Source organism: Rattus rattus, chromosome 2 (genome assembly GCF_011064425.1).
Source record: "Rattus rattus isolate New Zealand chromosome 2, Rrattus_CSIRO_v1, whole genome shotgun sequence".
In the NCBI taxonomy this organism is placed as follows: domain Eukaryota; kingdom Metazoa; phylum Chordata; class Mammalia; order Rodentia; family Muridae; genus Rattus; species Rattus rattus.
This window is the reverse complement of record NC_046155.1, coordinates 325,552-345,482: the sequence shown is the minus strand read 5'-3', so window position 1 is coordinate 345,482 and position 19,931 is coordinate 325,552. Positions and strand designations below refer to the sequence as shown.

Genomic DNA, 19,931 nt, shown 5'->3' with positions numbered 1-19,931 from the left:
AGCCAATGGGGCTGGGGAGGTGGCTCAGTGGTTAAGAGTGATTTCTGTTCTTCTGAGGGACCAGAGTTTGATCTGGATCAGACAGTTCACGACTGCCTATATGTCCAGCTCCAGAGGATATGCCTTTTTCTGGCCTCTACAGATACAAATAAAAATAAAAGGCTAAGACAAACTACTATGGTAGATTGTGCTAAAACAAAACATTTAGCTCATGTTCAATATACAACTTTAAAAAAGCATTAGCACAGGAAACAGAGCCAGACAACAATATCTTTAAGTGATTCTCAACAATGAAGCTGCAGCTTCAGTTATATTGATATTAACGACAGCATGGCAATGTACATTCACATGCTAAAGTGTCACACTCATCTGAGATGGAAACAATGACAAACCTAGATCTCATTGTAATTAAGTACTGCGCATGCTACGCCAGTACAGCAGGAGCCTCGAGTTCCTCTTTCTATCCGACTTCTCTTTTCAGGGCATTGCCCTGTTGTTGTCGCAAGACAAAAAAGAAAACCAAACTAAGGAAAGCCCAGGTAAGTGTGCTTACTGAAACCCATGCTCAATCCAAATCAAGAGCAATGAGGGAGCTTTTTATATTCCTTATTTTTTATTTAACATTTATTTATTTAATGTGTGTGCTGCATGTATGGGTGTGCATTTGTGAGAGTGCCTGTGTGTGTGTGCTACCAAGCACTTTCAAGGGTTTGTGCTTATTAGAAGCTGGTTCCTCCATTTCTGCTTTTACTGCTGATTTCAATATGGGTTAAATAATAACAGGGCCTCTATTCTCCCTACTGTTCAGCTTTCCGACTTGTATCCAAAGTCTTGGTGTTTATATTTCTCAGATAAAATGAGATTTATGTTCCTATTGTGCAGACTGTTTTTCAAACCAGCAGACCACAAATTACTCCTGAGAACCAGGTCAACCTGACTTGACAAACAAGGCTTTCTGAAACTGGCAGACCATAATGAATATAACAATGTATTTATGCTATATGCTAGTCCAGAACGTTCCAAAGTTCCCCTTCCATTAAGCTTTGCTTGCTTGCAAAAGTCATGAAATACCTATAGAAGAGTCCCCACTGTAGCTGAGGGTCACTTGCTCATTTCTGATCCCAAGGAGAGCAGGTGGCCTGGCCATTATTGAAAATTCTTGCCTTGCTCACTGAGATCTCTATCGAGTGTTTGGATCTCCAGTCTGACACCCTAACAGTGTTCTCCTTAAACCATATTGGTTCTGGCCATGAACTCAGGTCAGGCTTGGCAGCAGGTGTCTTTACTGAGCCATTTCAACAGTATTCCTCGGCCTTGTATGTTGCTTCATAAACTTGGGGAAAAGCTGCTTGCCACAAACTATATATACTGATATATACTAGTTATAGGCCATTAAATCAAAGAGCAATAGAACCAATGGAATCTTTCATACCAAAAAAGATTTTATTTACTTTTAAATACCTGTATTACTACTATTTATGTTTTCTTTAAGCATCCATATGTAAGAACATTTACATATTCTGTGTAAAATCTTTCAGAGATCATTTATTGGAAATACAGAATTTTAAAATAGGAACGCCCTCAAGAAACCAATATAAAGTCAATATAGTGGCATATAAAAGTAAAATATCTAAATATACAACTATATATTATTTTTAATATTGCTATAACATATCAGTAGCCTGTTTTTTTAATAGTATCTCTGATCAGAATGTGTCAACATCACATTAGGATATGCATTTGTGATAGATGTGGAAAGACCTTTTCTTCTTTCTCTCCCTCTCTTAGATTTCTTAGGGTTTTCTCAAGTTCTTAGTATCAGACAACAGAATTCAAAGAAGTCATCAAAATTAATGAAGCTGGAAAGTGGGAATAACTATCTCAAACATACCTGACCATCCTCACTCAGCCCTCTTTATAGCTGCTGAGAATTAGCAAAAACACTTTTTAAAAGATTTTCAGGGGTTGGGGATTTGGCTCAGTAGTAGAGCGCTTGCCTAGCAAGCACAAGGCCCTGGGTTCGGTCCCCAGCTCAAGAAAAAAAAAAAAAAAAGATTTTCAGTTATATAATAAAACAGGTTTAGTCAGGCAGTCAAATTAAAATTAGCCAAGATTTAAAATGCAAAAACCCACAAGGGTAAGAATACTATAAAAGGTTAAAATAAATTTAAAGGAGAACATGTTAGAGTCCTTCAATTGGTCTTGAAAAGCAGAGGGCAGATGGGGAAATCGAAGCCATCAGCTGTCTTTCAACATCCTCACTCCCTTCTTGTAAACCAAACATTTACGAAGTCGTCCCTGCTACCCTTTAAAGGGTTCTGCATTTATCACTAATGCATTCTAGTCCATTTTTAACACTAGGTCAGAACTGCTAAGCAGGGTCACAAAGTTTCATTCTGTCCAATCTCCTGATCTGTTTTAGACTGATACTAGAACCTGGCAGTTCTAAGACAGGACTCACAAGCCTGCAAGACTCCGTCACCACCGTCATCCATCTCAGCCCTACAAAGTCCTTATCCCTCTTGCCCACAGGGATGGATCATCAGAGCCTCCCTGGGTCAGTGCTATGAGTGCTGTCTAGGGAATGTCTTCCTGTTCTGGAAGGCTCATGAGAAGGATCCTATTTTCTGGTCCCATCTAAGTTTGGGCTATCATATTAGAAGCTGATTTAGTTTTGGTCGTTAAATCATAGCTGCTTTTGGTACTTTATGCCAATACTGTGTATCTGGCAAGATCCATACTGCCACTTCCTATTTCTCAAGATCCAAACTCGTCTTTTGGTCAATAACTTTGAGTCTCCCTGCTAGTAGGAAGGACATCATGGTACAGCTGTACCTATCCTGCCTCAAATGCTTTCCTTACTTTGCTGCCTTGGCTGCTGGGCGCTGGGCAACACCCAGTTGTTTCTTCCAATTTTAACTTCCTGTCTTACAAAGTTAACTCTGGATCTTATGGCCATGATCTATTTTGCAGTAATCGATTCATAATGCCTCTCCTACAAGATAACTAATAGGTGGCCTATGGCTGCTTTGTGTGTGTGGCTCACTCTCAGGTAATTTCTTATGGGCAGGTGCACAAACTCTGTTTAAGTGCTCACCTCGCGGGCACGCTCTAAAACACTTGGATCCTGCACTGCTTCCTCCTGTCTGCATCAGGCCCCCTTCCTTGTGGAGCAGACCGAAGCACTGCGTCCAGCAACAGTTACCCATCGTATGCTGCCCAGGCACCAGCAGCTGCATCTGTCAGCTCTGGAGAGCTCCGCCAAGGTGGCCGTTATTACAGTGGCCTAAAGGAGCCGCGTGAGCAGCAGGAGCACAGCGCGGTGGCTCTAGGCCAGGAGCCCAGGCCTGGTCCGCAGCCCCCACTTTATTTTTATTACTATTGAAAACAAAGGTTTTCTACTTCTTGCTAGCGAGATTTAAGGACTCCGGTTGCAGTACCCATAATATACCAACAGAGGGAGCCTAATGGCATTCTCAAAAGAAGAAGCTGCCAGTTCGCAAAGTCAGTCAGGAGCAGCTGTGACCCTTGGCTGATTTCCTTATTGATGTATTTTTGCCAAATTTAGGCAAAGAGTTCGATTTGATTTTAAGCTCATAAATTCCCAAGGGTCAACAGAATTTATCCTATTCTCCCAAGCAGGGTTCTTTCTGTAGCCCTGGCTGTCCTGGTACTCAGAGATCAGCCTGCCTCTGCCTCTCCACCATGTGGAGCTTCTCCCAAGCATTCTTAAGGGTAGAAAATGATTATTCTGAAAAAGGAAGGATTTGTACAGCATTGACAAACCTTCAACTTTAATTTTATTTTTAAAGAGCAATTCAAGATCTACACAAGGTTTTATTTTCTTTGCCTAAGTGTTTTGTTTTAAACTGCTAATATTCAATACATTTAATAAAATTTAGGTGGGTGGAAAGTCAGATTGGATGGTTGATTTGTTTAGAGCAGGGTTTTCCATTTGTAGCACAGGCTAGCCACCAACTAATGATCTTTCTCAGCTTCCTGAGTGCTAGGATCACAGTCTTTTGCTACCTGATTAGCTAAAGACAGGCTTTTTGACCACAAGAGGGAGAACTACTAATAAAGAGGAATGCTCAGTGACAGGGAAAACTTCTTCCCTGCTTCTTCCAATTTTAAGTTCCTTTCTTAAAAAAATTAACTCTGGATTTACTAACCAAGATTTGCTTTGTAGTAATGGGCAAAGACTTGCAAAATGGGCTTTTCGGTAAATGGGTAAAGACTTCCTTGCTAAGCTTGTTAAGGGCCCAAGCTCCATCCCTAGCACTGCTAAATTGAAGAAAAGGTGAAAGAAATGGTTCAGTTTCAAAAAAATATTTTACTAAAAGAAAATGATGAAAGCATTTCCCCATTGGATTAAATTTTCATCATTTTTAAAAACTGCATTGTTTCCATTAAATTAAACCACTTTTTAAATTACAAACGATATTAGATATCTGTAAATTCAGACCTAAATTTGTGGATGCTGAAATGGCTTGTCTCCTCTACCGCAGATTCACCATTAACTCAGCAAATAATCCTCCAAGTGGCAAAGATCACTGATGGGGAAAGAAGCTCTCCCTGTCCAACATGCATACATGCTTTGTCCGCAGAAGAGGCTGGCAGCAGATCAAAGGGATTTGTAGGGACTTCTTTCAAACCAACACCCCCTAGACTCTTAGAAGATGAATCATTTTCAATCATTAAAACCTCCCATTGTCTTTACCCTCCATTTCCAATGTAAAGCACATACAGCAGGAGTGGGAGACTAGCTCTCCCCAGGCTGTGCAGCAGGGTGCTTTTGAAACTCCTTGGCCTCCTTTATTTAAGGATGCAGCTAGATATTAAATGGGTAAAGACACAAAGGCTTGTTTTTTCTTTTCTTCCCCTACGAAGTCTGGGTGTGTTTTCACACATGTCAGACTACTGAATTTGCTAATTAAGAAACAGTATAGAAGATGAGTGTGGTAGCGTGCACCTGAAATCCTGTCCCTGTAAACCTGCAATCCCTTGGGAGGCTGAGGCAGGATGAGCAGGAATTTAAGGTCAGTCTGGCTACAGTGTGAGAATCTGTCTCAACAAAGGAGAAGAGAGAATACAGAGCCACTGGGCCATGCTACCTCAAACACTAGTTAACTGCTAACGAATCTAAGCAGACATTTTAAAGAAAGGCTCCCATAAAGCCAAAGCTTGCCTCAGACTCTAACAGAAGAACTTTGAATTTCTGATCCTCCAGCCTCCAGTTCCCAAGTGCTGAGATTACAACATAAGACACCATGCCCTGCTTAAGCAGTGCCAGGGTTCAAACCCCGAGGTTCCTATATGCTAGGCTAGTACTCTAGCAACTGAACTGCCTAGAATGTGCATCCTCCTGCTTTTACCCTCTTCATCTTCTGCCAGTGTGGGACACCTCAGCCAGCCTCAAATTTAAATGGTAGTCAGTTTCTGTCTTTCTCTGCTAATCGACTCAGGTAAATAACGTGGTTTTAGACTTTATTAAAAATGTGACAGAGTCTGTATGTGAGACAAAAATTGGAAGCAAAGGTTAGGTAATCACATACCCATGACCTTTGAGGCCTTAATTTTTCTAGCAAGTAACTCTCCTATGAAAACAGTGGGTGTACTGGCTAGTTTTATGTCAACTTGACACAAGCCAGGGTCAGAGAGGAGGGAGTCAATTGAGAAAACGCTTCCTCAAGACAGGGCTGTGGCCACAAGCCTTAGGGCATTTTCCTATTTAGTGATTGATTTAAGAGGACCCAGTTCCTTGGGCCAGTGGTTCTAGAAGAGGGCAGGTTGAGAAGGAGCAAGCTGTAAGCAGCACTCCTCTATGGCCTCTGCAACTGCTCCAGGTTCCTGCCTTGAGTTCCTGTTCTGACTTCCCAGTGATGAACAGTGTTGTGGAAGTGTATGCCAAATAAACCCTTTCCCTGCCAAATTGCTCTGGTCATGGTGTTTCATCACAGAAATAGTAACTTCAACTAAGACAGTGGGCATCTGGGTAATGAGCAGATAATTGCCCTCTGTTTTATTACTCCAAGCACTGCACAGCTGAAAATTATTTCAGACTAACCAACCACAGAATCACCATCGAGATTTTACTCCCAGTCTCAGGCAATGCTGGAGATGGAAACTGAGGGCCTTAGGAGTGAGTATTCTTACCACTGAGCTACACACCTACACTATTTTGTTTGTTTGTTTTTGAGACAGAGGCTTACTTTGTCTCAAAGGCTTGCCTCCACCCCACCGTATTACTCCTGCCTCAACCTCCTAAATGCTAAATGCCATCATGCCCAGCTTCTACATTAAAAAAAAAAAAGTGCTAATAGGGTGGAGTTGGCTCAGCTGTTAAGAGCACTTGTTTTTGCTGAGGACTGAGAATCAATTCCCAGAACCCATATGGCAGCTCACAATTGTCTGTTAACTCTAGTTCCCCAATGCCCAATTCTAAACATCAAGGTACACTGGGCATGCACATGGTACACACACATATGTGCAGGCAAACACTCATACACACAAAATAACAAATCTAAAACAATGTGCTCAAATACATATATCATAAGACAACATGGCTATTTCTTAAGAGTAGTTTAGTAGCCTTTAGTTACATGCACATTAGCTGGGTCAGGTGGCACATAATCCCAGTACTCTGGAGGCAGAGTTCTCTGAGTTTGAGGCCAGTCTGTCTAAAGAGTGAGTTCCGGGACAGTAGAGGCTACAAAAAGAAACCCTCCCTCCTTTAAACTACTCCCCCAAACGTACATGCACACTGATGGACAACCATTACTGTTATCCATTGATGTTGCACTGTATCCTGTTTACTCCAGTTTTAAAACAAGCATGTCAAAATAAACAATAGTTATTAGAACAGCTACTTCAGCCTGAGAACCAGGACCAAAATTGAGTATTCTTTTCATTTTTCCCTTAGATAAAAAATTTATAGTAAACTACATAATATAGTCACTGGGTACATGTACAGCATGTATATCTGTTCAATTTCGAAGTGTAGAAAAGGCTACACTCCTGAAGGTTCCCTAGTTGCACCTTTCCCATTAGAGTTTGTATCTTGATCCCCCACAGCCACTCCCAAAGGCCCATTCAGTTAAAGACTGATCTACAGAGAGGCAGTTTTGGGAAGGAGGCGGCCGTCTAGTGTAGGTCTTAGGTCATGGGGTATTGAGGGGACTGTGAGACAATTTCTTCTTTTATGTTTTGCCATAGGCTGACAGTTTTGCTTCAGCAGATTTGCCCTACAATGGGTGACGCCAAAGGCTCAAGAACAACAAAGCCAACTGTGAGCCCCACAATCCTTTTCCAAGTTATGTCAGGCTCTGTTACAGCAGTAGAAAGTTATGTCAGGCTCTGTTACAGCAGTAGAAAGCTGACTAACCCAAAGTCAACAACTCGACAACAACAACAACAACAACCACCACCAAAAAACCCCAAAAAACCTAGAGGCTGTCTCTCCCAGTTCTTTTGATCTCCAATTATACAGATGCTCTATAGTTACACAGACGTAACTGACACAGTAAGAATTATTTTATGCTGCTTTTCCACTGAGCATAATTTCTGAGATTTATATTGATGCAAGCAACAAAACACAACAAACCAACCCAGCTATGTGCAGCTGAAGACGGCTCAGCAGACAAGATCACTGGATCCCTGGGATCCACAAGGTACAAAGAGAAAACTGACTCCTACAAGTTGTCCTGTGATCTATACACAAACAGCTATGCAAAGGAATGTTTATTCCCTAGTAAAACAACAACAACAACTACTACTACTACTACTACTACTGCTGCTGCTGCTGCTACTACCCCCCCCAACACACACACAGGTGAAGGAGTTTTTACCTTTCTATACTGGAGTGGAGTTGTTAGGTCATAGGACAAATGGGTATTGTTTTTCAACAATCTGCTCAGCCACAGTACATGAGACTCTCACTGTCACCCACCTTCACTGGGAACATTACTTAGCTTGAGCCATTAGAATGCATGGACAGTGGTAACTATTTAAACTGTGTGAGATTCAGTAATGGACAGATTTACACTGTATTACAGACATTTGTATAAAGTTCTTTGGGGAAGTGTAGAGGGGTGGTTCTGATGCTTTGATTTAATTAGTAATGTGTTTACTGATACTGAAGCTCCTTGCCCACAACTGGATTTTGATCTATCACTAGATGTCAGTGGCCAATGGCTGAGTGCGAGGGGAGGCGGAGTTTCCAGGTTCCCAATGGCAAGGAGAAAGGAGGAGGAGACTCAAGATGGTTGGGGGAGAGAGGTGAAACAGACTCAGGGGGGGAGATCTTCCAAAATGTAGGTGGAAACGGAAATAGGTCCACGGAAGGGCAGCCTGAAAGTGTCTTGGGCAACAGGACCAATGGGCTTCACAGAAGGCGAAGGTGGGCAACTAAGTTGAGGGCAGATTTAGAGGTATTGGACTAGGAGTGAAGGTAAGGGCATGATACCTGTGGAAGGCTTTGAAGAGCCCAGCCACACACCCAATAAGGCAGTTTAAAAATGAGCTAATGTGTATGTCTTTCATCTGCGGTTCCTAGATAACTCCTGGGTGGGCGTGCGCCTTCGACCAGCTGGGAGCACAAAGTGGGACAGCCAAAAATTACCGGCAGGGAAGTGTTTGGTCCAATTTCTGATAGTCCAATAGATACACTTTGACAAGAACTTTCTTAAGGCAGTAGCTTACTGGTGATGCCTTTCATTATGCAAAAATTAAAAATTAGTTTTGATAAAGTCTAATTAAATTATTTTGAGATTAGTGCATCCAATGACCTAAGAACCCTTCCCCCAGCCCCATACCATGCAGATACTCTTTCTTTCATTGCGACAGCTTCATTGCTCAGTCTGGGTTGAACCCAAGTCTTCTTATCTAACCTTACCCACCACCCTGGCTTTGTATGATTTTTAACAAAGTTTTTATGTTGGGGTTGGGGATTTAGCTCAGTGGTAGAGCGCTTGCCTAGCAAGCGCAAGGCCCTGGGTTCAGTCCCCAGCTCCGAAAAAAAGAAAAAAGAAAAAAAAAGTTTTATGTTTACTGACTAATTTTCAATTAACTTTGTATACCATGTGATGTTAGAACTGGTGGGCAACATCCAAAGACTTGCCACCTGGTTTATGTGTCCTATATTAGAATGACTCACCTGTTCTCAATTATGAGTAGAACCTGTGATGAGGAAAGGCTAGTCAGTGCAGTAAGCTACCACTTGAGAGTACTAGAGGCTAGAACCCGAGGACAGCTCTAGAAGCTAAACATGACCACTCTCCATTTCATAGTTGACCGCTAGTAAGAGTTGTGATCTAGGGTGAGAGAGATGGCTTAGCCATTTGGAGTACTGATCTTCAGAGGACTAGATCAGTTCCCAGCACCTACATCCTATAGAGAAGATAAGGATTCTGGGATAAAGCAGGGAGATCCACTTGTGAAGATGTGAGGAGATGGTCACGTGGCACCTGAGCACAGGTAACCAGCCTCGTGGTAGAATGTAGGCTAAAATAATTGGGTTATCTAAGTTAAGATTCTAGTCCGAGAAGAGCCTAGCTATAAGGCCAAGGTATCTGTAAATAAATTTTGAGTCTGAATTTTATTTCTGGGAACATGAGGATGGGTGGAATAACTGGACCCAACATCTACACATCCAGTGGCTCACAAGCCTGCAACTCCAGGGGTTCTGATTCCCTCTCAGCCTTACATGAAGTACCTGTACTCATGTATACAAACCATAAAAAGATACACACATAAAGGCTTTCAGTTTGTTTTTGAGACAGGAACTCACTATGTAGACCAGGCTAGCCCCAAACTCAGAGATCCACTTTCCTCTGTGGATCTGTGCCTTATAAGTGCTGGGATTAAAGGCATGTGCCACCATGCCTAGTCCTAAATCCTTTTTAGAAAATATTTTTAAAAATTTAATTATGTGCATTTGTATCTGTGTGTGGTATATGCACATGAGTCCAAGTGGCTGGTGAAGCTAGAGTTCCAGGTGGTTGTGAGTCATCCAATGTAGGTGCTGGGACTGGACTTGGGTCTCTGCAAGAATCCCACTACGCTACCTCCCTAGCCCATCTACAACCATGTCTTACCACACCCCACCACCAAAAGTGGGGATCTAATCCCACAACCTCCATGATTTAAATTCTGTGAGCAACCCAAGAAGCTGATACCAAGCTCTGGACCACACACATGCCAATTTTAGAATCAGACTTTGCTTCATTCAGTCTAGAAGGACTTGCCTAGAAGATCAGCAGACCCTCATATGGATCTCTGGTCTAGAGGATAATAGACATTATTTAAATCACTGAACTAGTGGTAATACTGCTGATGCTCTACTTGACTTTGGACATCACCACTGTCTTCACTACTAGGGTTTTATAGTATCTTGAAGTGAATATTCCAAGTTCCTTAACTATCTTCTTTTCCAAGTCTGCTTCGGGTTTGCTAGGTTCTTTGTATTTCCACAGAAGAATTCCATTTGGACTCTCAATTTTCTGTGGCAGAAAAAAATCCTAGTTCTTTGACTTCACGGTATTGAACCACATTCTGGACAGCACTGACATGGTAATAATTGCCAGTCTTCCAAATCCAGATGGAACATCTTGTTCCTCCTAGCTCTTCCTTCATTTTCCTCTGCAGTGATCTGTAGCTTCTAACATATCTTATATATGTTTGTTAATTTAAAAAAAAATGTGGATGCTGGGAATCAAACCTTCGTTTTCTGCAACAAGTACTCTAAGCCACATAGCTGGCATACTCCCCAGTGCCCCAATTTTTTTTTTTTTTTGTTAATTGTGATTTTTAAATAGAAATGTATTACGGACTAGGGCATGGGAAAGGCAGAGGGCAGGAGACAGGGCTGCAGGTTCTCTGTAGTTCAGGCTACTCTCTAGATCTTCCTCTTTTAGTTTCCCAAGTGTTGGGACTTCATGCATGTACTACCTCACCTGACTTGCAACTCCCTACCCCACTTCATAGTTTCTAAAATTATTTGCTACTAGTGTACAACAATAAATTGAGTTTTAGGCATTTTATTTTTCAAAGTGTGTGTGTGTATTTCCCCATGGGAGGTAGAAAAGAGCACTGGACCTCCCGAGCTGCAATCATAGGTGATTGCTGACTCATCTCTCCAGTCCTTGAGTCCTTTATTTTACTGTAGTTCTGGGGATCAAACCCAGGGCCATGTGTCTTCTATTTTCTATTACTTACGTTTTGAACATTAGCCAATATGCCTTCTTAAATTTTGTTACATTCATTAATCGGTGCTAGTGATTGTTTTTATAAATTATGTAGGATGGATTCCTTTCACACTTTAAAAAAGCTGTTTTTAAGTATATTTTCTAAGTGTGTGTTGTTGTGCTCCATGTGAGTACAAGTTACCTGTGGAGGCCAGAGTAGGATCCCCATGGAGTTGGATTTACAGGCTGTTACGATCTGCCTGACATGGATACTGGGAATCAAACTCAGATCTTTTGTAGGAGCAGCAAGTGTTCTTGGTTTATGAGCCATCTCTTCAAGTCCACTGTTTTGTTAATATAGCCCAGACTGGGACTCAGCTGACAGGTTGTGGAAATTGGTTCTCTCCTATCATAGAGATGCTGGGGGAACTAACTGAACGCAAGGTGTCAGGCTCGGTAACAAGTGCCTTTACCCTCTTAGCTATCTTGTCAGCCTGAGAGTCTTTACCTTAAATTTTTGATCCTATTGCCTTTAGTGCTTGATGGGCTTGATGTTATTTTTCTTTAATCTGGATAAATTCGTTTTGCAGTTCCAGTCATCTATTACATCTAAGACACATCTTTATTACGTATTAAAGATAGTTTTTATTCCATGTATATGAGTATTTGTCTATGTGTAAGCATTTGTACTGCATATATGCAATGCCCACAGAGGCCTGGAGAGAACATCCTCTCAAAGAACAACTAGGGCTCTTAATTGCTAAGCCAATTTTCCAACCCTTGGTTTTAGTCTATTATTTAATATAGAAATCTGGGTTAAAGCTGGACACTGTGGCACATTCCAGCACTTTGGAGGTGAAGGCAAGACAGAAGGATAAAATATCTCCCTTGGGTTATTTGATTTTTTTTTTTTAACATTTTACGTGCTTGAGACCTCGGGGCTATGCTATTTCATAATGACCAGATTAAGTATAGCCCAGTAACATAATTTATGGCAAATGCCTATTTTGGCTTGGTGATGCTAGAGTCTGAGTAGTCATGTAGTAGTTAACAAGAAGTTTTGGATGACAACTCTACATGCTTTGTCATCATCGTTGTGGAAGAATTTGATACTTCCCTGCACTGAATGTGTTGATAGCTGAAAACTTGCCTGGTTATCTTCCTCTGTGTGACCCTTTGCTGCAATCAACTTTTTTTTTTGGTCTTTTTTTTCGGAGCTGGGGACCGAACCCAGGGCCTTGCGCTTCCTAGGCAAGCGCTCTACCACTGAGTTAAATCCCCAACCCCTGCAATCAACTTTTAACAGTAGTGTTATCAGTTTCTGAACCCACTGAGTCCTAACCAATCACTCAGCCTGGGAGTGGTCTCAAGACCTCTGACACAGTTCCAAGGTTGTTTTTGAGCTTATCCTAGTAGGTGACAAATGAGCTTTAGCCAGTCAGTGTGTGTATTTCCTAGACTAGGAAGCCTGTGATCATTTTATCTTCAAAAAGCTTTAGTCTACTGTGGGACTCTGATTACACAATCTTTTGATTATTCCAAAGGTTCCTTAAGTTTTGAAGGTAATTTTTCTTTCTCCCTTGTTCTTCAGGTTGTGTAAATATCAAATTCACAGATTCCTTCTTTCCATTTTGCTATTACGGTCACTTAGTGAGTTTCGAATTCAGAAGTCATATGGTTCTAGGGTTTTCCTTAGGCAATTTCTGTTTCTATTTTTAGGCTGAGATTCCCTTTATTTTCATTCAATACATTTTTCCTTCACTTTGTTGAGTGACTATAACAACTTTTCTCTCCCCCAAACTCTTTTCCAGGGTCTCACTATGTAACTGGCTGTCCTGGAACTCATATATAGACTAGGCTGGTCTTGAATTAATTCTAATATATGAATTTAGTTTATAGAGATCCTCCTTTTCCAAACTGAACTGTATTTTTCTGGTTTTAAAAAAGTTTTGGGTTCTATTCTAGAAACCAACTAACATGTTTTACAGATTAATGTATTAACTGTTACAGTTCTCTGTAGAGTATGCATTAAAAATTATTTAGCTGGATATTCATTTAATCCCAGCACTCAGGAGGCAGAGGCAGATGGATTTCTGAGTCTGAGAGCTTCAGAACAGCCAGGGCTATATAGACAGATCCAGTCAACACTCTCACACATGCAAATAAATGACTTTATTTATTTCATATGTATATGTGAGTGTCTGCCGGTCTGTATGTGTACTGAGTGAGTGTAGACCCCTATCCTAAGGAGGCTGAAACTGAACCTGAGCCTCTGCAGTAAGGCTGTAAGCCAGTGCCTACAGCCACTGAGCCTGGAGAGTATGGATTGGGGTGTTTTCAGCACACCATTTTGTTAAACCCAGTTTGCAAACTTTTATCATTGGTGCAGATCAAGTCAAGGCTCAGTTCTTTCATCTTTAGCTGGACTGCCTGGAGTCTCTCATGTCCACATTAGGTCAGAGATCAGACAAAGTGTAAACAGAGATTATTTTATAGAATTTTAGGCTTTTGTCTTCTGGATCTCTCCTTTTCAGGATACTTCTTCCCTTTTAATGTCTATCCATTGAGAATGACTTAAATTTTCCTCTTTTGCTGGGTGGTGGTAGCACACACTTTAACCCCAGCACTTGGGCGGCTACATAGATAACCTGGTCTCAAAACAACAAACAAACAAACAACAAAAATTCTCTTAGTCTTCTCAACCTGTCAGGTCTCAGCTTCAGCTTGTTCTTCTGATTAAAAGCATGAAAAATAGATTGAATTTAATTGTTCAAATGTATTCAATGCTTTCTTATAAGTGTTAACTCTTTTAAAAACTGCTTGCTTCTCTATGTTCTATACAGTTTTCAGGCCCTTTTCTTTTAAACTATTTTTAAGTATAGTCATGTACAGAAAGAATGGGTCCAATAGAACCCCACCTGGTTATAATAAAAAACGTGACTTTATTATTTTTTTAAAGATTTATTTACTCATGTACTTTACGTATATGAGTGCTCTGTCTTTATTCACACAGAAGGCATCAGATCCCATTACAGATGGTTGTGAGCCACCATGTAGTTGCTGGGAATTGTACTCAGGACCTCTGGAAGAGCAGTCAGTGCTCTTAACTACTGAACCACCTCTCCAGCCCTAAAGATTTCTACTTACGTGTATGTACTCGTCATGTGTACACACTGTGTGAAAACAAGTTGATGCATTTTACTGAAATGTTTTTACATTTTTAAAGATTTGGACATAAAATAACTGCTAAGGTTTTTTAATCTTGAAATTTGTAAAGAGTAACCTTTTTAAAAAAATACTTTTAATATTAATTTTATGTATGTTAGTATTTCACCTGCATATATATAAGTATACTCTGTGTATGCAGTGTCTGAGGAAGCCAGGAAAGGACACTGGATACCCTGCAACTGGTGTTACTGACAGATGTAAGCTGGAAGCTTCTACCCATACGTCAGTCTGCCTTAACTACCATCTAAAATATCTACCAATGACACCATTTGGTCAGTGAGAAATATCCTTAACTTCCATAGCTCTTGAAATAGCTCAGCTGGGAATTCCTAATAATTACTACTTACAAAGTTCTTTACTTATAACAGCACAATAAAACATGGTAAAATAACTACCATCATCCCATTACCAAAGGAAGGTGGTGAACCAGTTAGGCTTGTTGTCTAAGGTCACACTGAAGTCTGAAAATACCAGAATTAGACAGGAGGCTTTATGACTCACTTTCTATAGGCTTCATCACTCAAAATTGTTGCAATGTACTGCAACCCAGGAATTCAAAAGGTACTGATGTACCATTGGAGTAGTAATCTATGCTTCAATGCTGGCTGTGTGTAGAGCTTTAAATATCTTTTCTTACTCCTTAAACTGTGGTGGTTTGAATGAGAATGCCCTGTATAGGTTCATATATTTGGTTGTGAGCCTACCCTTTAACGGCTGAGCCATCACTCCAGCCCAGGTTCATATATTTGAATGCTTGGTCCCTAGTTGGTGGAACTGTTTTGGTAAGGACTAATAGGTACTATTAGGGGAGAAGTGTCACTGGGGGTGGACTTTCAAGTTTCAGAAGCTCATGCCAGTTGGCTGTTTCCTAATTATGCATCAAACTTAATCTTGCAGTTAGTGCTCTAGAGCTATGCCTGCCTGCTATGGTCCTCACCACAATTGTCATGTAGTCATAGTCTCTGAAACTATAAGCAAGCCCCCTGCCCCAACCTGTTTTTTCAGGCAGGGTTTCTTTGTGTAGCCCTAGCTGTTCTAGAACTCCCTCTGTAGACCAGGCTCAGAGATCCACCTGCCTCTGCCTTCCGAGTGCTGGAATTAAAGGCATGTACCATGACCACCATGCTAAGCAAGCCCTTTTTGAATGCTTTCTTTTATAAGTTGCCTTGGTCATGATGTCTCTCACAGCAATAAAAAGTAACTAATACACTTTGCAAGATAAACAGCATTCAAAACCATTTTACTGCAAGCTATCTGCTAGAAAAGAGACCATTCCAAATAAAAAAGATTCTGGTACTGTTAAATGTCCTGTTGTCCGCAGACTGTTCAGTAGGTCTGAAGTATGAGAATGAATGAGTCTCTCTGAAGTATTACTCCAAAAGAGCACTGTCATAATGGTCACCTACTTTCAAAGCATAAACCCTCTGTGGAATACAGCAAATTAATTAAAAGTTACATTTACTGAGTTTCCCGGCAGGAATTCTTTTATCTTTGATAACTAATTAAAATTTACAAGTCCCCTATTTAAAAAACTGAACTTTGAAAATAAGTAAGAATACAGACTGGGCCTGTAATCTCAGCACTTCGGAGGCTGAAGCAGGAGTACTATGAGCTCAACAATAGTTCCAGGCCAGCTTGAGGCAATCTTATCTCAAAACAAACAGCAGCAAAATCACAAAACCGGTAAATAAGCATGTGGTGATATTCTTAAAAGGCAATAGCCATACTCAGACTACTTATAAAGAAAGGACTTCAAAATAGAACAGAAACTTTAAAAATTCAGCAGGTTAGTTCCCAAAGTCTGTGGCTTAGGAAATATAGATATAGAGAAACCAAGTTAAGGATCACTAAGAGTGTGTGTGTGTGTGTGTGTGTGTGTGTGTGTGTGTGTGTGTGAGAGAGAGAGAGAGAGAGAGAGAGAGAGAGAGAGAGAGAGAGATCTGCCTTTTTTATAGGGCGTAAACCAGAATGAAAAAGTGGTAGTCTGATAATCACAGCAGTATTAGCCACATGCAGAATTTCTGTTGTAAATGGTTACCTGGGAAATCACTGAGAAGTCTTGCTAGAACATGCTTGTTAACTGTTTCAGTCTTGGTAAGGCTGGAAATAGAATCTATTCTAGTGTCTTTGATGATAGTAGGCTTTTTGGGAATCCCAAGATCAGATCCAGTTTTGATATCTGTGTGTTCTAGGATGTCAGATGAATTCTGTGGCCCAGACTGTGGATCAAAGGCTGGCTTGAGTTTTCCTCCAGGAGACATTCCTTCAGCCTGCACCTGCTTAGCCCCTAATTCTTTAATGGCTCTAATGGTGAGCTGCTCCTGCTCTAAGTCGGGAGACACCTTGGGGGCACCTCCATTTGTTTCTCTGCTGTGTTCACTGTATTTGCTTTTAGTATTTTTGGTTTCAGAACTACTTAGCTTATTTTCATGCAAGAGTTCCACAGGCAAAGTGTTTTTAACGTTTGCTATCTTCTCTAACACTGCTTCCAAAACATCACCTTTCTCTTTATCCACTGTCCCCTTCTCCTCAGTTCCTGTGAGGGCAGCCATCAAGTCCTCTGGAGAGGAACCATCTGTATCTTCAACATTTTTTCCAAGCAAAGATTCCGACTTGGCAGAAGCTGGCACAGTTAGTGAGAATCCAGTCTCACTAAGAACACTTGGAGGTGCTGCTGAGCAAACTTTGGTGGTGTCAGTCATAGCAAGATTTTCAGGTATGACTTCATTCAGCATATTAGGTACTTGTGAAGACATCTCGCCTTCCAGACTCCTCTGAGTAGGAGTTTCTGCATGGGCCTGCTGCTTCTCAGAGTTTTCATATATTTCACTCCTCACAGTTTCATGACTGGTAGTCTCTTTGTTTTCCCTTTCACTTGTTTTTGCAGCAGCACTTGGAAGGGAGTCAGATTTTTCTGGCAAAACTTTGTTGTTCTTAACTGAGGGATTTTCTGTGGTGTCCTCTATTACTGTGTCATCAGATTCCCCAGAACTATCAACCTCTGTGACTTCCCCTAGCACAGAGTTAGGCCAGGTACCCCTCAGGTCAGGTAAAGTCACTTCCACTGTGGCTGCTCCAGAGCCTGAGATAGGCTGAGAACTGTCTGGTACACCTTTGCCACCAGCTTCTTTTGTGGAACTGAGGTAGCCTTTTACAGGTTTTCCTTCTGTAAATGTTTCTGTCCAGTCACCTGTGGATCTAGTAATGGGAGTGCTCCCATTAAAAGAACATACAGGCATTTTCTGTTGAGGGCTTGTTTTAAGACTTATAACTGGAATTTCTGAGCGATGTTCACTCCTGTCTAGTCCTGTACTTTCTGTGGTGCAAGGTGATTTATCGGCCTGTTGTTTTGCTTGGGGATCTAAGTCCCAAGTCAGTATTTCATTAGTAAAGTTATGCATATCATTCACACATCTAGACACTTCTTCCAGTGCTGCTGTAGTGTGTGAGAATTGTCTACCGAGCAGTGCAGAGGATGGGTAACGCCCTGCCTCTTTATTTCTCAGTGGAAACACTTTGTCATTCATTTCCAATAAATCTGCCGGGGATTCTCTGTCACCGTGAGCTGCCCAGCCACCCAAATCATCTGTGCTTTCCTTATACAAATCTTTAAATTCTCTGTCAAATGTTGCTTTGTCAATAATTACTTCAAATGGTGACTCAGGAGAATCTTTTTCTACACTGGCTACTGCAGGTTCAGATGGAGACAAGGAATGTGTACAAATGTGTTCTGCCTTACGCTGCCCAAGATCCAGTGCACTTCTGTCCTCTCCACTTGGAACTTCACTTGGGTTCTTGGGTTCTTGGTTTTTAACTACCCACTCTTCTGTTGGATCAGTTTCCTTTGAAAGAAAAGTAGGTTGTTCTGGGAAACTGTCTGGAATAGAAGGTTGGCTGCAAGGAATGTCAGCTGCAAGAGAAACCGGAGTGTCTACTCTGTCCTTGTTGGTCCCCTGAGGTGAGTCCAGAGTTTTCTTATCTAGAAGAACCAAGGGATCTTTTCCGTCTTTAGCTACAAGATGGCTGCCTAATGTTTCACTTCCAAGTGGTGTTGTAGGGTCAGGGTTATATATTTCAGAAGATGAAAGAAAGGAGGAAGTCATAATTTTTGACGGTGGCTCATCAGAGCAAAGAGAGCTCAATCCCACTATGGTCAGAATTTGAAAGGAAAAAGATCATTTACCAGGTGCAAGTACACACATTAGCTAGTCAGGCCAAGCAGCATGCTTTTTATTTTTAAAATCATATGAACACACGCGCACGCACACATACAGCATGTATATAAACAGATGCATAAACACACAAGTACATAACAAAGCAAAGATCAATGGTTGTCTTACAAAACATGCATAAAACTGCCAACAATAAAACAAAAGCCAGTATCATGCTACAAACTGTGAATGACAAAACATATTCAGGACAAATATTTTTTAATTGGTTTACTTTTCCCTCCCTGCATAATAAAGGGGTGATGATACTGAGAGATTTGGGGAGTTTTTCTTTTCTTTTGAGGGGGTTGTTATTCAATAGGAGCAATGTAATCTATACAAAACAGCTTGCTTATGCTTATGACATGCTGCTATGCCTTCCTTTGTAAGCTGAACAATTCAGAACATACTGGCTCTGTAGATCCCTTGTCATAGTCCTCACAACCTGAGAAGGAAAAGTAAGCAGCTTGACTCAAGTTGTTCTTGATTTAGAAAGGCAGCAGATGTTTTTTTGATTCAACAAAGAGATGCAAATTGCCTGATGTTCTAGAGTATTGAAAAGCTCAGCCTGCTATCGAATCTCCTGGCTACTGGCCATTTTCACCCAATCACACAGTGCATCACAGTAAGAGTCTCCTTGAGCTTCCGAGGTGGCTGAGGACTTGACTTCTGAACAATGTCAGACCTGTTAAGGCTATGGGCATCATGGAGATGGACACAACCTTGCAATTGGCCAGGTGTACAGTGTTATAGTGAAACATCTGGGTGTAAATTGACAAGGGTGGACTTGTGGTAGTTCTTCTCCACTGTCACTTCAATAACTGTCTATGATGATGCTTCAAAGAAGTAAACTGAATGTGGATGGCATCACCCCATGCCTAGTCTAGGGGTTCAGACAAAATAAACAAGAAATGAGGTGGCCAGTTGAGCAACAACACCCTTCTTTGCTTACCAACTTAGTGAATATTCTGAACTTATAATCTAAAATAAATCTTTCTTCCTTTTAAAAAATTATTTATTGTATGAGTTGGTTTTTTTGGGTTAAAACATTAGAGTTCTGGGGTTGAGGATTTAGCTCAGTGGTAGAGCGCTTGCCTAGCAAGTGCAAGGCCCTGGGTTTGGTCCCCAGCTCCGAAAAAAAAAAAAAAAAAAAAAAACAAAAAAAGAAAGAAAAAAAAAGAAAAAAAAACCATTAGAGTTCTTTTAAAAACAGGAGTGATGTACTAAGTCTTACAAGTTAGTAATTTCACAGCAACCATTTACCTACTATATTATCTTTATAATCTAAGGGAGGATGAAAATAACCATCCCA

The 19,931-nt window shown here is 41.0% G+C and overlaps 1 protein-coding gene across 4 annotated transcripts in view; it reads right to left on the bottom strand.

Annotated features, from left to right (window-relative positions):
- The window catches only part of Rtn3 (reticulon 3), a 56,553-nt gene that overhangs the window by 12,977 nt on the left and 23,645 nt on the right, over window positions 1-19,931 (bottom strand). For 2 of the 4 annotated variants that reach the window (XM_032896441.1, XM_032896440.1), the window contains one exon: window positions 16,450-18,558. The exons of 1 other annotated variant lie outside the window; for it this stretch is intronic. In XM_032896441.1, the coding sequence (XP_032752332.1) occupies window positions 16,450-18,558 (2,109 nt within the window). Of the gene's footprint in view, window positions 1-16,036; window positions 16,186-16,399; window positions 18,559-19,931 lie in introns of those variants that run through there. One more of the 4 variants, XM_032896442.1, reaches the window with a different exon arrangement.